At 47.5% G+C, this 16,931-nt stretch overlaps 1 protein-coding gene, 2 long non-coding RNA genes and 1 pseudogene across 3 annotated transcripts in view; 1 reads left to right on the top strand and 3 right to left on the bottom strand.

Annotated features, from left to right (window-relative positions):
- LOC130526037 (stonustoxin subunit alpha-like) overlaps nt 1–4,354 on the bottom strand; it is a 32,833-nt pseudogene extending 28,479 nt beyond the window's left edge.
- LOC130525945 (NACHT, LRR and PYD domains-containing protein 12-like) overlaps nt 1–7,405 on the bottom strand; it is a gene marked incomplete at its 5' end in the record, with an annotated part of 88,430 nt that extends 81,025 nt beyond the window's left edge. The window contains 2 exons of the mRNA XM_057033259.1: nt 4,906–5,079; nt 6,000–7,405. Of these exons, the coding sequence (XP_056889239.1) occupies nt 4,906–5,079; nt 6,000–7,405 (1,580 nt within the window). The remainder of the gene's footprint in view (nt 1–4,905; nt 5,080–5,999) is intronic.
- LOC130526043 (uncharacterized) lies at nt 1,581–3,009 on the top strand. Its single transcript, XR_008950648.1, has 2 exons — nt 1,581–1,707; nt 1,823–3,009. It is a non-coding gene; the product is annotated as an uncharacterized LOC130526043 (long non-coding RNA).
- A 136-nt stretch (nt 7,406–7,541) lies between the features above and the next one.
- LOC130526041 (uncharacterized) lies at nt 7,542–16,342 on the bottom strand. Its single transcript, XR_008950646.1, has 3 exons — nt 16,046–16,342; nt 13,596–13,897; nt 7,542–7,867 (listed from the first exon to the last, which is right to left on the bottom strand). It is a non-coding gene; the product is annotated as an uncharacterized LOC130526041 (long non-coding RNA).
- Nucleotides 16,343–16,931: the final 589 nt, after the last annotated feature.

The raw sequence follows: 16,931 nt of genomic DNA, 5'->3' as shown, positions 1-16,931 counted from the left end.
CTATAGAGCAGGAGTGCCCATTACGTCGATCCCGATCTACCGGTCGATCGGGATCTACCAGTCGGTCGATCGCGGCGTGACATTTAAAAATATCAGCCGATCATTCACCGTCACGTGATTGATGTACAGGGCAGCCAGTGAGATGACAACTGAAGTTGACATCAGGCGACCAATCACGTGCAAACAACGGCGCTAAGTGCAGCAGAACGACGTCAGCCTATCAGCAGTCCCGTGACTTGATTGACATACAGGGCAGCCAATCAGAAGCGCTAAACTATTCAGCCAATTCCTCTGATTTTAAGCCACCGCTAACTGCTGGTCATCAAAATGACTGAGGGAGCAGGACCAATAAGAACAAAAACAGATCACTTTCATATCGGCCAGTGCAAACATCTACTTTCTACATGAAGATGATGAAGTCCAAAAAGCGTTGACTGATGAACATCTGGAGGTGTGGGTGAGGCTGTCAGCAGCTACGGTCCCTGTGCCTCCCTGGCTGCTTCAGTTCAGTGCACGTCAGCAAGTGAACTTAGGTAATTACAAAAAGAGGTTAATAGTTAATTATTATGTGTTTTGCCATATTGGCTCATTCAATTAAGCAAAGTACATCAACTGTACATACAAATAATCCTCAATACATTTGAAAATAATTACTGTTTTGCATTTTTGTGGTGGGTAGATCACTTTGACTTGGTCATTTTGTAAGTAGCTCGCATGCTGAAAGTGTGAGCACCCTGATTTAGAGCCTCCGTCCCCAAACACCATCGTACAGGAGATGGTTTAAAGGTTGAATGAGTCATTAACGATGGTCCAAAGTTGGTTGTCAGTAACGGGACAGGAAATCAGACAGAGAGAGGAGCAACGATAGTTGTGGGGGAGCAGATCACAGAAAGCTGTTTTGATCATTTTCTGGATGAACCTACATCAACCTTCTCTCTCAAAGCTGCTTTAGTCACATGGGGCCCAAACGCACCTCCCAAATGTGAGACCCCTTAACTCTGAACTCTTTATTTTGAAATGGCAACTAACTTGAATTGGTTTAGTTGGCTGATGGAACTGCTCCAAAGTGACATTTGACAGGCCAACGACCGGGACTGGGACAGCCCATAATACCCATATTAGTAACGTGGACCAACGAAAGGGGACAAAAGCCAAAGTTTCAGAATCAGCCTAAAGAAACATATGACAGAAGACATCAAAGACTTTAGGAACAAAGGCAGCGCATGTGCCATCGAGCTGCATCTTTCCAGGGTCGTGATTAGTAGCAGGTTCTGATACAGTAGCACAGATCATCAAAGAACACGAGCACGTTGTCTAGAATCAAAGAAAAGAACAAAGCTGCATGAAACAGTTGTGATCAGGGCGACTCAAGTAGTTCTGAGGGATCTGGAGACAAGGCGGCATTGTTGATGACACACAGGAACAAACAAACACATCTGATATTGATATTAGAATGGACAGCACACACACACACACACACACACACACACACACCACTCATACAGCACACACACACACACACGCACGGCGTTGAGACGGGTGAGGCCGCAGACCGCGGACGCCGTGGGGGCAGAGCGGCACGGCGTTGAGACGGGTGAAGGCCGCAGACCGCGGACGCCGTCGCCGTGGGGGCGGAGCGGCACGGCGTTGAGACGGGTGGAGGCCGCAGACCGCGGACGCCCTCACCGTGGGGGCGGAGCGGCACGCGTTGAGACGGGTGGAGGCCGCAGGTCGCGGACGCCCTCGCCGTGGGGGCGGAGCGGCACGCGTTGAGACGTGTGAAGGCCGCAGACGGCGTCGCCGTGGGGGCGGAGCGGCACAGCGTTGAGACGGGTGAAGGCCGCAGACGGCGTCGCCGTGGGGGCGGAGCGGCACAGGGTTGAGACGGGTGGAGGCCGCGGACGCCGTCGCCGTGGGGGCGGAGCGGCACGGCGTTGAGACGGGTGGAGGCCGCAGACGCCGTCGCCGTGGGGGCGGAGCGGCACAGCGTTGAGACGGGTGGAGGCCGCAGACCGCGGACGCCCTCGCCGTGGGGGCGGAGCGGCACAGCGTTGAGACGGGTGGAGGCCGCAGACCGCGGATGCCCTCGCCGTGGGGGCGGAGCGGCACAGCGTTGACGACCTGATTTTTCTATTGATTCTCCTAACAGGAGCAGCCGTTGATCAATAGTCTAAATATCAATGGCCTGTTTCAGCCTGTGAAGCTGTTAATGATGCTGTGAGAGGAAGGAAGGCCTCACTGATGCATTTAGTTCTAACTATATATTCAGCCGTATATGTAGAATACTTCATCTTTACTGCACCAGAGCTACGATGGCTGAACATCTCAGACGTGCTCCACAATCCCACTGTGATCCAGTTTATTTCTGATTCCTGCTTCATTGGAATTGTGGTCAAAAATCCCGGACTGCTTTTGTGTCGTCTTTAGTCACGAGTCTGGTGCTGTTCTAGACCTTCACCCCGCCAACATGGCCGTGATCAGCACGACAGTTAAAAACATAAATATTAGAATATCAGAAATGTCCTCTTGACAACATGCAGATGCTGTTTCCTCTTGTATTGTGATTCACCATGAGATTATTTTTAAGTCGAGGGCGACTCTGAAGATGCTTGTTTTTTAGAATACAGATTTATACTGATGATCACAGTTGTGTTATATGGTGCCTACAACATTTGCTCCACTAGATGGCAGCCTTTCCAGAGCGCTATGATTATTTAGCTGGCTGTGGAATAACATTCTAAACACCCCATAGTTCACGCTTGGACAATTCAAGACCCTTAAAAATGTATCTGAGTGAGAATTGACATTGCTTTTCTGATGTTGGATGTTAATTTTGTCTCTTGTCCGTTCTAAGCTCTCTGTCTCCTCTTGGATCTATGTTACTGTTTACATCTGTGAGTTCTCGTGGTGATCATGAAGGATGAGGCCAACTTGGCTGAGTCGCTTTGGAAAAAGAAGTTTAATCTCACCAGGAAAATTAAAAATAAAGGACAAAGGTGTAGAAAAACAGCCAGTTTTCCTAGGATCACGTTGCTCTCTCCTGACAACCTGTGGAATCAGCAATAGGAAAGATGAGGTTGGTTGGACAGACGGGACCTTCATGATGAACATCCAGCAGGTCTAGAACTCATATTCAGGCCGTGAGCTCAACCCTCGTGTTTCTTCAGACGGGAGCTTCTCCTGCGGTCGAACACAAATGCACCGAGGAACCGGGCGAGAACCCAGTCAATGAACTAAAGCCAAAGCCGGGGAACAGCGGTTCAGTGAATGTGGTTTTGAAGGTATAGAGGTGGACCAGGGTGTCGGTGGTGATTCTGTAGAAGGTCACAGTGCCAGCGGGGTAGTTCACATAGACGGCGACTCTCCGAGGACCAGTGGATGATAAGGGGGGGAGGTCTACCCTTTTGTTATCGTGGAGGACAGAGTAACCTCTGTCAGAACACTCAAGGCTCCAAGACTGCTGATTCGCTCCAAACCGGCTTTGGGGACTGCTTCCATATCTCTGGATATTTTTGTATGCTACAGAAATGTGAACCCGTCCTGTCCACTCCACCTCCCAGTAACAGCGACCAGTTAGGCTGTTGCTACACAGCAGCTGGATACAGTCCTGAAACCTCTCTGGATGGTCTGGATATGGTTGGTCTTCGGCCACTGCCCTCATCACCCTGTTGTTGGACACTTTGATTAACCTGTGGACGGTGTTGGTGTCCACGCTGAGCTCACAGTGATCTAAAGGGAGAGAGGAGGAACCAGGAACCAGCTCATGAAACACAACTGAGTCCACTAACTGCTGCTTTTTTCAGAGCGTGACGTGCTGACGCATCAAGTTGATCACTTACACTTCTTCACACCACTCTTAAGTCTCTCTTTCCCACAATGGTCCAGTCTGGATTGGGAGAAGACACAGAGGAAATGAAATCCAAGGCAGGACAGAGGTTCAACAGATGCCACCTCAACCTTGAGCATACACTGATCGTCCCTGACTTTGGGTCTGCCTGAACCGGTTTGCTCTTGATTCGGTTTGTGAACCTCAGAGCTGGATTTGTGACATCTCTCCATATGCCAACGTCATGGAGGAGAACTTTGCCTATTTCTCTCTAAGGATTCCCTCACAGGCAGTGGCTGCAGCCAGATGGTTGTGCTGGCATCACCTGATCTTTTTGTATCTCTGACGTGACCCTTTTATTCTCCCTTATGTGGGTTCTCGTACCCTGAAGGTCCAGAAAGCATCACATCTCTCTGCTCAGAGGTGGTTCAGATCTCACAATGTGCTGCTTGAACCACCGAACGTCTGGAAGGTCTCCATGCTCATCAATAAATAGTATCAGGTCTTCATTTTAGGGAGGGTGTTTGCATCTACCTGAGAACCTCCAGGCTCAACTCTGGATCCTCCAGAACAGCAGAGAGCTGCTTGGTTCCAACATCTCCAGGATGGTTGAAGCTCAGGTCCAGTTCTTTTAGATGGGTTGGGTTGGACCTCAACGCTGAGGCCAGAGAAGAACATCCTTCTGCTGTGATGAGACAGCCCGATAACCTGCATGCAAGCACATCCACACACACACACACACACACACACACACACACACACACACACCACACACACACACACACAAACACACCACACACACACACACACACACACACACACACACACACACACACACACACATTCCTCACTAATTAACAGCTCATTTATGCAAAGTTCTGGGTCGTGTGTCGGGGCCTGGACCTGACTGGGGAGCGAAGCACAGGAACCAGAACCAGACTAAGTCATTTTAAAAGCTGTGGGAGTGAACAGTGGTCGGCTGGTCGGCATTTTTGGTCAAGATATTTCCTCTTTTTGGAAGATAACCAATTTCAAGCTGCCATTTAGAAAAACTGATGATGCTGATAAGGAGCACTAACCTGAGGATCTTCAGCCGGCAGTTTGGACTCTTCAGACCAACAGAGAGCTTGTTCAGCCCTGAATCCCTCAGGTCATTGTGACTCAGGTCCAGCTCTAGCAGACTAGAGGAGGAGGCGCTGAGGACGGGGGACAGAGCTTCACAACTCCTCTCCCTCAGATTGCAGTCACTCAACCTGAAAAAAGAAAAGAAGAAGAAAGCAGGAAATCCTTCTGGTTCTCTCCTGCACAATCAGGGACGCAGGCTTATTTCTTTAGTTGACCTTTATGAGGACGGAAGGTGCAATGATACGGAATGAAATCAGTTCTTGGAGTAACTACTGCGACTGCCTAAAACGCTGCCAGATGTGATGCGTGTTGCTGAACACCTGCAGACACCTGCAGACACCTGCAGAACACCTGCAGAACACCTGCAGAACACCTGCAGACACCTGCAGAACACCTGCAGAACACCTGCAGAACACCTGCAGACACCTGCAGACACCTGCAGACACCTGCAGAACACCTGCAGACACCTGCAGAACACCTGCAGAACACCTGCAGAACACCTGCAGACACCTGCAGACACCTGCAGACACCTGCAGAACACCTGCAGAACACCTGCAGACACCTGCAGAACACCTGCAAACACCTGCAGAACACCTGCAGACACTTGCAGACACCTGCAGAACACCTGCAGAACACCTGCAGACACCTGCAGAACACCTGCAGACACCTGCAGAACACCTGCAGACACCTGCAGACACCTGCAGACACCTGCAGAACACCTGCAGAACACCTGCAGACACCTGCAGAACACCTGCAAACACCTGCAGAACACCTGCAGACATTTGCAGAACACCTGCAGACACCTGCAGACACCTGCAGAACACCTGCAGAACACCTGCAGAACACCTGCAGACACCTGCAGACACCTGCAGAACACCTGCAGACACCTGCAGAACACCTGCAGACACCTGCAGAACACCTGCAGACACCTGCAGAACACCTGCAGAACACCTGCAGACACCTGCAGAACACCTGCAGACACCTGCAGACACATGCAGACACCTGCAGAACACCTGCAGACACTTGCAGACACCTGCAGAACACTTACATGGCTTTTCTGCAGGCTGTGACCACTGGCAGCAGCCTCAGAAGAACCCACTCTGAAGCAGAGTATTTCTTCAGGTCAAACATCTCCAGGTCTTGTCCTGAGGACAGTAACATGAAGCCAAGAGCTGACCACTGAGCAGGGGAGAGACTTTCTGTTGTCAATCTTCCAGATCTGAGGTTCTGTTGAACCTCCTGGACCAGTGAACTATCGTTCAGCTCGTTCAGACAGTGGAACAGGTTGATGATTCTCTCTGAGGACAGATTCTCTCCAATCTTCTCCTTGATGTAGCCAATGATTTCCTGATTGGGCTCTGAGCTGCCTTCACCGTTAATTAGACCTCGTAGAAGAGCCTGATTGGTCGGCAGAGAAAGACCCAAAAGGAACCGCAGGAACAGGTCCAGGTGTCCTTTTTCATTTTGCAAGGCCTTGTCCACCGCGCACTGGTAAAAATCAGCCTGTTTGATTTTGGTTTTGGGCAGTTTAGAGAGTAAATAACGTAATAAGGTTGGTTTTTCTGACAGTATGTTGGTGCCAAACTTGGTGAATGTCAAATGTGCATGAAGAGCAGCGAGAAACTCCTGAACACTCAGATGGACAAAGCAGAACACCTCCTCCTTGAACAGTCCTCGCTGCCTTCTGAACATCTGCGTGAACACTCCTGAGTAGGCATCAGCCGACCTGACGGTGATGCCACAGTCTCTTAGATCGGACTCGTAGAAGATCACATTGCCTTTCTGCAGTTGTTCAAATGCCAGCTTTGCCAGAATTGGAATCATCTCACAGCTCTCTGGACTCCATTGTGGACCTTTCCCGTCTCCTCTCTTGTTTTTCGGTGAGAACTGAACAACCAGGAAGGAGATGTACATCGCTGTGAGAGTCTTGGGCAGCTCTTCTCGCATCTTCAACACATCCTCAAAAACCTTTGCAGTGACCCAGCAGAAGATTGGGATGTGACACATGATATGGAGGCTTCGAGATGCCTTGATGTGAGAGATGATCCTGCACGCCTGCTCCTCGTCCTTGAACTTCCTCCTAAAGTACTCTTCCTTCTGCTCGTTATTAAACCCTCGCACCTCTGTCCTCATGTCCACAAAATCCGGATGGATCTGATTGGCTGCCGCGGGCCTCGTGGTTATCCAGAGTCGAGCGGAGGGGAGAAGACTTCTGTTAATGAGGTTTGTGAGCAGGACCTCCACCGAGCACGGTGCCTTCACATCTATATCCGCCTCCTGGAATTCATTGGTTCTGGTGTCCATTTCTAGTCGGCTCTCATCCAGCCCATCCAAGATAAACAGAAGCTTGAATTTACAATTGTCAAAATTGGCGTCTCCTGATGACTGCAGAGCTGTAAAGATGCTGTTAAGAGCCTCTATTTGAATGGCCCTGGACTCTTGGATGCACTTATGAGAGTGAGTTCAGCCAAGGATAGGCTGTCCCCCTCAACAGGTTCAGGTGGCGAAAGGCGAACGGCAATATGAGATGCACGTCTTGATTGGCTCGTTGTTCTGCCCAGTCCAACACAAACTTGCGGATTAGAAAGGTTTTGCCAATTCCACTTGCATTTCCGCTGGTCAGAACAGTTCTTATGGGTTTATATTTCCCAGCTGGAGGTGTAAACAGGTCACTGGGACTAATGGGTTGTTCTGTGTCTGAAGGGTTCCCAACCATGTCAATCTGAGTGACCTCGTGCTGAGCATTGATGTGTATGTCGCCACCGGTGGTGACGTACAGCTGTGTGTAGACGTCGTCCAGCCGTTGCTCGTCTGCCTTCTCATCGCAGCCTTCCTGCACACACATAAACTTGCTCCTCAGGTTTGACTGAAGGTTTGATTGATGAGAGTCGATGGGGACGTGTTCACATGTGGGACCTAAAAGCAAAATATACATGCACATGTGTTAGTCGATATATTCAGCAGATATGAATATATTATATATTTATTCCAGAGTGCTTTGAGCTGATGTTTTACAGTTTATCTTCTTCTCAGGTCCAGTTGGGCTTCACATTTCAAAAAGACAAGAACAGCATCACTGGAGTAAAACAATCCCAAAAACTTAAGTAAAGAACTCAGAAGAGCTTTTAAAGCAGGTACGACTGGAATTCTTTCAGACTGACGCTGCAGCAATTTGCTGTTGATGCTGCTGTTGAGATCTGATGCTCAAAGTTTCAGACTGGATCAAGTTTCACTGATTCCAGATCAGGAAAAACAATCAAAGTGGTGGCGGGTCTCAGCAGGTCCGAAGGGTGATCATGAGTTCTGAACTTGATAGGAGACAAACCTCCATTCCAAGAAAGGCGGTGCAGCTTCATCTGGAAGGATGGGTTAACCCTAACCCTAAGCATGCCTCCTCAGTCAGACCACTTCCTGTGTGTCTTGTAACAGTTAACTCTAAATTTATGACATTTTAATGACGTTAGTCGTTATGATGGTCACTCTATCCATGCCTTTATTACACCTCTATCCATGCCTTTATTACACCTCCGTCCATGCCTTTATCACACCTCCGTCCATGCCTTTATCACACCTCCGTCCGTGCCTTTATCACACCTCCGTCCATGCCTTTATTACACCTCCGTCCATGCCTTTATTACACCTCCGTCCATGCCTTTATTACACCTCCGTCCATGCCTTTATTACACCTCCGTCCATGCCTTTATTACACCTCCGTCCATGCCTTTATACACCTCCGTCCATGCCTTTATTACACCTCTGTCCATGCCTTTATTACACCTCTGTCCATGCCTTTATTACACCTCTGTCCATGCCTTTATTACACCTCCGTCCATGCCTTTATTACATCTCCGTCCATGCCTTATTACACCTCTGTCCATGCCTTATTACACCTCTATCCATGCCTTCATTACACCTCTATCCATGCCCTTATCACACCTCTATCCATGCCTTTATTACACCTCCATCCATGCCTTTCTTACACCTCTATCCATGCCTTTATCACACCTCTATCCATGCCTTTATTACACCTCTATCCATGCCTTTATTCACACCTCTATCCATGCCTTTATTACACCTCTATCCATGCCTTTATCACACCTCTATCCATGCCTTTATTACACCTCTATCATGCCTTTATTACACCTCTATCCATGCCTTTATACACCTCTATCCATGCCTTTATCACACCTCTATCCATATCGCCTTTATTACACCTCTATCCATGCATCCATGCCTTTTTTACACCTCTATCCATGCCTTTATTACAGCAGGCCCGTCTGTCCTCTCCTGCCCGCCCGTTCCCATATTCTCCTACATAAATGCACATATTGCCGGTCTTGGTTTTCTCTGGTCTTGCTGATCCTGGATTCGCTCCATCAGGACCCGGAGGATGAAGGTGGGCCACATCTCTGATGAGGACGTCTGAAGATGCACCTGGACCTGCTATATTACTGTTAATGCTGATGTGCTCTGTGCACGTGGCCTCTGCTGCACGTCTGCCCGTCCCAGGGAGACGGATCCCTCAGCTGTGGATCTCCTCCAGGTTTCTCCAGGTTTTTCCTGACCTGCTTTGAGGGCCTGAGGACGGAGGAGGTCACACCTGTGCTGCCTGTAAAGTCCTCTGATGGAGCAATCTTGTGATTTTGGGCCTCAGGGCGGCTGATCGGCTCCCGGAGGCACCAGAATCTCAGCAGAACCACCTGGAGTGCTGCTCCTAAATCATGAAGCCATCTGCCATCGGACGTTAGACAGCCCCCTTTACTCCACATCTTTAAAAGCCATCTCAAAATGCACCTTTTTCCGGCTATGAGACTTTGATCCTGCTTTTATTGTTTGTGTTGTTTTTTTTCCGTGTTCATTTGTACCTATTTTTATCTGAGCTACTTTATAATTGTAATGATTGCTTTTAAAGTGCTTTATGAATATCATCATTAAACAACTCTGGATGTTTTACCCGACGTGTTTTGAGCTTTCTGTTCTCCGTTCAACACTTTATTCTCAATGTTAAGTGTTATTATTTGATAACGCCCTTACCCTATTGATTACGGTACCTTTATTTTGTTGTATCATACAATGTTTATGTCACCTGTAGGATGTGACGACGTTGCTTCTTGTATGTTCCGGTTAAGAGCGCGGGAAGCTGAGTAGTTCCTGTTCCTATAATAAAGATTATACCACCTGGCTAAAGTCACTGAAGGGATTCGCTTGCTTATGCTCCACTACGCATAGACGCTGTGCAGCAAAACTGACCACCTTGACAGTTTATGGGCCCAGGCTATGTTGGACACAAGGATAGCATTCGGAACTGTCGGAAGAAGTGAACAAGACGGAATAACACGGAGCTTCGGTGGACAACTTGGAGATAAGTGAGTCAAAACTCGAATGAAGTTTTCCCGATATATTACGCTGAAATGGCTAACAGAACCGCAACCCCAGCTCCGCAACTAGTTTTTGATGGCTTAGAAGAAAGATACGACCAATGGGAAACGAGGTTCTTGGGTCACCTGCACATTTTAAAATTAAAAGAGACCCTTTTGACAACGTTATATGGCGGGACAAATGAGGAGCAAGCTGAAGACAGGAGGAAAAATGCTGACCGTTATGCTGAGTTAATCAGGCTAATAGACGATAAAAACCTGTCCATCATAAGACACGAAGCAGCTGATGATGGAGGGAAAGCCCTGAAAATATGAGGGAACATTACTCCCAAAAAAGCAAACCAAGGATTATTATTCTATACACATCACTGACCAAGTTACAAATGAAAGATGGTGAGAATGTAACTGATTATATAATCAAAGCTGAAAATATAATAATGGCTTTGAAAGATGCAGGTGAAGTCTTGAGTGATGGACTGAATTGTAGCCATGGTACTTAATGGACTACCTGATTCATTTAAACCCCTCGCAGTCCATGTAACACAGAACGAGGAGAATGTTACATTTGCTGACTTTAAGAGAAGACTACGAGTTTATGAAGAGAGTGAGAAAATGAATAAGGCAGAGTCTACAGATAATGTGATGAAGACACATGTGAAAGAAGGAAAAGGACCCCCCAAGGCATACACCAGCAACAAAAAGGACGAAGATGCCAATGTAAAGTGCTACAGGTGTGGAATAAAAGGCCACAAGGCAAGGAAGTGCAATAGATAAGTGTGGTGTGGCTACTGTAAGAGTAACACACACCAACAATCCTTGTGCAAGAAAAAGGGGGGACAAGACGGTGCCAGGAAGTTCGTAGAGGAACAAGACAATGACAAAGAAGACTTTTTCTTCACGGCTCAAGACAAAAAGGATGAAAGACCACCAGCCTGTGTGAAGATAAAGGGCATCATGGTGGATGGGGGTGCGACATCCCACATCGTTAATGACATTAGGAAGTTTGAGAGCTTCAATGACACTTTCCAACCTGACTCACACTCAGTGGAGTTAGTCGACGGAACAAAGTTCAGAGGAATAGCACAAAGAAGAGGAACGGCGACAATCTGCCTACTTGACAACGCTGGACAACAGCACAGAGCACATCTAAGAGAGGATTTATACACCCCTACATACCCGCATGACATCTTTTCTGTGGCAAGGACCACAAATGGAGCAGCGACAATCACCTTCCAAAAGGGGGACAGCCGAATGGTCACCAGGAACGGTAACAGATTTGACATCCACCAGAGTGGTAACTTGTATTACTTGTCATCAAAAGAAGACAATGTCGACCAATGTAAAGTATGTCATGATGCTCAAACCTGGCATGAAATACTAGGTCATTGTAATTACGATGACGACAAAAGTTATAAGGTCTTGTGAAAGGGATGGCGATGAAGGGAAGTGTAGTCAGACAGACACAATTATGTGAAGTGTGCACAAAGGGAAAATTCACCCAGACAAGAAACAAAGAACCTAGTACAAAGGACAAGAAACCCTTAGAGTTAGTTTACACTGATCTAGCAGGTCCCATGCAAACACCTAGCATAGAGGGCTACAGATATGCCCAATCTTTTACATGATTATTCAGGTACCATGATGATATATTTTCTAAAAGCTAAAAGTGATGCAGTGCAAGCAACGGAGTGTTTTCTTGGCAGATGTAGCTCCATATGGAGAGGTCCGATGTATTCGATCTGATAATGGCACAGAATACACAAGTAAAGACTTCCAGACACTATTAATTAAGAATAGAATCAGACATGAAACGTCTGCACCCTATTCACCCCATCGAAATGGTACAGCAGAAAGAGGCTGACGCACCCTATATGAAATGGGCAGGTGCCTACTGTTAGAAAGTAACTGACCAAATACACTCTGGAACTATGCTGTACAGACAGCTGCTTATGTTAGAAACAGATGCTACAGTAGGCGACAAAGAAAATGCCATACGAGCTATTTACAGGAAAAGAACCAAACATAGCTAAAATGCAAAAATGTGGATCACTATGCTATGCCTACAAACACTTAGACAAAGGGAAATTAGACTCTAAGTGTGAGCAGGGTATTTTTGTGGGCTATGATAAAACAGCCCAGCGTACTTGGTGTATTATCCAGAGAAAGAAAAGGTTCAGAAACACAGATTGGTGAAGTTCACAACCAAGACTGGAACGGAAAAAAGAAACACAGAATTGTGAGTCATACATTAGGTATAGTGATTGGGAGCTGCACCCCAAGGTCAATGATAAAAGGGAAATTTATGTTGATGACAAGGATAAAAATGTATTATGTCAATATATACCAAATGATGGTGCTGAGCCCTTACCTGAACAGACTGAGAGCACACAGCCAGGTACAACCATTGAGACTGTACAAAGAAGAAACCCACCATCATACAATGTTTATGTCACCTGTAGAACGTGACGTTGTTGCTCCTTATATGTTCTGGTTAAGAGCGCGGGAAGCTGAGTAGTTCCTGTTCCTATAATAAAGATTATACCACCTGGCTAAAGTCAATGAAGGGATTCACTTGCTTATTCTCCACTACGCATAGATGCTGTGCAGCAAAACTGACCACCTTGACACTCAGCAACACTGATAACCAACTAGAGAAACAGTTTAACCTTTAACCTCAAGATTCAAGATTCAAGAGTACTTTATTGATCCCTTTAGGGGGTGTCCATCAGGGAAATTAGCATCTCCAAAGAAACGTACAGCACTGTACAAAATTTCCCACCACCATTACACCCCATCAAACCTATTAAAGATAATAAAAATGTAGTGGCGTCTCCTTCGCCTCAGGTCTCGGTGCCCAGCCATGTCTCAGCTTGCCTCAGCTTGTTTATGTGTGTGGGTGTGTGTGTAAGTGTGTTGTATGCATGTGTGTGTCTGTCCTTTTCTTAATTCTGTTGTTTTCTTTGCTGTTTTTATCCTTTGTGAGGCACTTTGTGCTACCTAGCGTATGAAAAGTGCCATATAAATAAAGATTGATATTGATATTGATATTGAATAAAATAAGAAATAAAATAGAATAATTAAAAATAGAATATAAATATAAATATAAAACTATAAAATGTTCCAGTTCTCCTGTTGGCCCTCCTCCCCCCCTGTGAGGAGTTGAACAGCCTGATGGCTCAGGGGATGAATGAGTTCCCCAGTCTGTTGGTCCTGAACTCGCCTGCATTAAAGGCTTTAGAACAGAAACTGAAACAAGCGTCACTGACCTGTTGGATCTGAACTGACAGCTGAAAGATTTTGCAGAATGTCGTTCCGAGGTATCTTCTCTAAAATCTTCTTGGTGACTTCCACGGCTCCTTGATCTTTGTTAGCCTTCACATCAAATCAAATCCACAACGACCGTCCTCTCTCTGGTCTCTAGTTGGTAGTTTTTAATCGGGTTGAAGCCTCCCATGATTCCAGAATCTTTCAGGTAAAATTTGAATTTATTGAATTCTTCCTCAGTTAAATTCTCCAGAACATTCAGCAGGATCTCTTGGGCCATTGTAGCGTCCTGCTGGCAGTAGACCTGCAATCAAGTGAGTGAAGGAACATTTCAGGAGTGAACTTCACGTCTTCTCTATAGAGCAGGAGTGCCCATTACGTCGATCCCGATCTACCGGTCGATCGGGATCTACCGGTCGGTCGATCGCGGCGTGACATTTAAAAATATCAGCCGATCATTCACCCGTCACGTGATTGATGTACAGGGCAGCCAGTGAGATGACAACTGAAGTTGACAATCAGGCGACCAATCACGTGCAAACAACGGCGCTAGTGCAGCAGAACGACGTCAGCCTATCAGCAGTCCCGTGACTTGATTGACATACAGGGCAGCCAATCAGAAGCGCTAAACTATTCAGCCAATTACCTCTGATTTTAAGCCACCGCTAAAGCTGCTGGTCATCAAAATGACTGAGGGAGCAGGACCAAATAAGAAGACAAAAACAGATCACTTTCATATCGGCCAGTGCAAACATCTACTTTCTACATGAAGATGATGAAGTCCAAAAAGCGTTGACTGATGAACATCTGGAGGTGTGGGTGAGGCTGTCAGCAGCTACGGTCCCTGTGCCTCCCTGGCTGCTTCAGTTCAGTGCACGTCAGCAAAGTGAACTTAGGTAATTACAAAAAAAGGTTAATAGTTAATTATTATGTGTGTTTTGCCATATTGGCTCATTCAATTAAGCAAAGTACATCAACTGTACATACAAATAATCCTCAATACATTTGAAAATAATTACTGTTTTGCATTTTTGTGGTGGGTAGATCACTTTGACTTGGTCATTTTGTAAGTAGCTCGCATGCTGAAAAAGTGTGAGCACCCTGATTTAGAGCCTCCGTCCCCAAACACCATCGTACAGGAGATGGTTTAAAGGTTGAATGAGTCATTAACGATGGTCCAAAGTTGGTTGTCAGTAACGGGACAGGAAATCAGACAGAGAGAGGAGCAACGATAGTTGTGGGGGAGCAGATCACAGAAAGCTGTTTTGATCATTTTCTGGATGAACCTACATCAACCTTCTCTCTCAAAGCTGCTTTAGTCACATGGGGCCCAAACGCACCTCCCAAATGTGAGACCCCTTAACTCTGAACTCTTTATTTTGAAATGGCAACTAACTTGAATTGGTTTAGTTGGCTGATGGAACTGCTCCAAAGTGACATTTGACAGGCCAACGACCGGGACTGGGACAGCCCATAATACCCATATTAGTAACGTGGACCAACGAAAGGGGACAAAAGCCAAAGTTTCAGAATCAGCCTAAAGAAACATATGACAGAAGACATCAAAGACTTTAGGAACAAAGGCAGCGCATGTGCCATCGAGCTGCATCTCTCCAGGGTCGTGATTAGTAGCAGGTTATGATACAGTAGCACAGATCATCAAAGAACACGAGCACGTTGTCTAGAATCAAAGAAAAGAACAAAGCTGCATGAAACAGTTGTGATCAGGGCGACTCAAGTAGTTCTGAGGGATCTGGAGACAAGGCGGCATTGTTGATGACACACAGGAACAAACAAAAACATCGATCTGATATTGATATTAGAATGGACAGCACACACACACACACACACACACACAAACACACACACACACACACAAACACACACACACACAACACACACACACACCCCACTCATACAGCACACACACTAACACACACACACACACACACCCACACACACACCACTCATACACTCAACACACACACACAAACACTCACACTCACACACACACACCACACACACACACACACCACTCATACAGCACACACACTAACACACACACACCACTCATACACAAACACCCACACACAACACACACAACCACTCATACAGCACACACACTCACACACACACACACACACACTCTCACTCACACACAAACACACACACAACTCTCACCCACACCCACACACACCCCACACAACACACTCACACACACACTCACACTCACTCACACACTCACACACACACACACACCACACTCACACCACACCACACACACACACACACACACACACACCACTCAAACACTCAGCAGCAGTAAAATTCCACCACCATGACCCAAACACACTCCGCTCTGCCGTCGACAGTTTGAACAGCTTCATGTCGCCGTCGGCGCCACCCTGAATGAAACGGTTCCGTTCTAGAGCGACGACACCAAGACGGTTACCTGAGGCAGGTGTAGCGGATCCATGCTGTCGGGTCACCTGATCTTCAGCCCCATCAAGGCTGTGGAGGACACAGTGGTGACACTGGTCACATCACCAGGTGTCTCACACAGAAACTCTTCAAAGCCCTCACAGATGTTCACGCTCCGCTCTAGACGGGACGGCGTGCCCTCACCGTGGGGGCGGAGCGGCACAGCGTTGAGACGGGTGGAGGCTGCAGACCGCGGACGCCCTCACCATGGGGGCGGAGCGGCACAGCGTTGAGACGGGTGGAGGCCGCAGACCGCGGACGCCCTCACCGTGGGGGCGGAGCGGCACAGCGTTGAGACGGGTGGAGGCCGCAGACCGCGGACGCCCTCACCGTGGGGGCGGAGCGGCACAGCGTTGAGACGGGTGGAGGCCGCAGACCGCGGACGCCCTCACCGTGGGGGCGGAGCGGCACAGCGTTGAGACGGGTGGAGGCCGCAGACCGCGGACGCCCTCACCGTGGGGGCGGAGTGTAGTGAAAAAGGGTAACAGGCATAAGGCTGGTAAAGGCCAGCCAGGAGGCAGCGGCTGGACCTGACGGCTGCGGGTGCTGAGCGGAGGCTGGGAACCCCACGGCCCACATATCCACCCAATAACAGGTGAGATACCAAAATCCTTTTATTTTTTGAATTTACTGGGGATCCGGCCTCCGTCGGACGCCTGTGGTTTGAAGGTACCAGTAAAACTGTCTCCTGAAAACCTAGAACATAAAATAAAAAGAACACAAATTGTGTGTATGAGCAGTAATAGCTGGTAAGCGAGCCCAACATTGAGTGTGTGATTGAAAAATAGATGGATGTGATTGAAAAATGTATATTTAATCTGTTGATTTGTGTTTGGATTGCCCTATCACTTACAGGT

This window comes from Takifugu flavidus, chromosome 5 (assembly GCF_003711565.1).
Source record: "Takifugu flavidus isolate HTHZ2018 chromosome 5, ASM371156v2, whole genome shotgun sequence".
NCBI classification, from domain to species: Eukaryota; Metazoa; Chordata; class Actinopteri; order Tetraodontiformes; family Tetraodontidae; genus Takifugu; species Takifugu flavidus.
The sequence above is the reverse complement of the archived record's forward strand: the minus strand, read 5'-3'. Positions and strand labels throughout refer to the sequence as shown.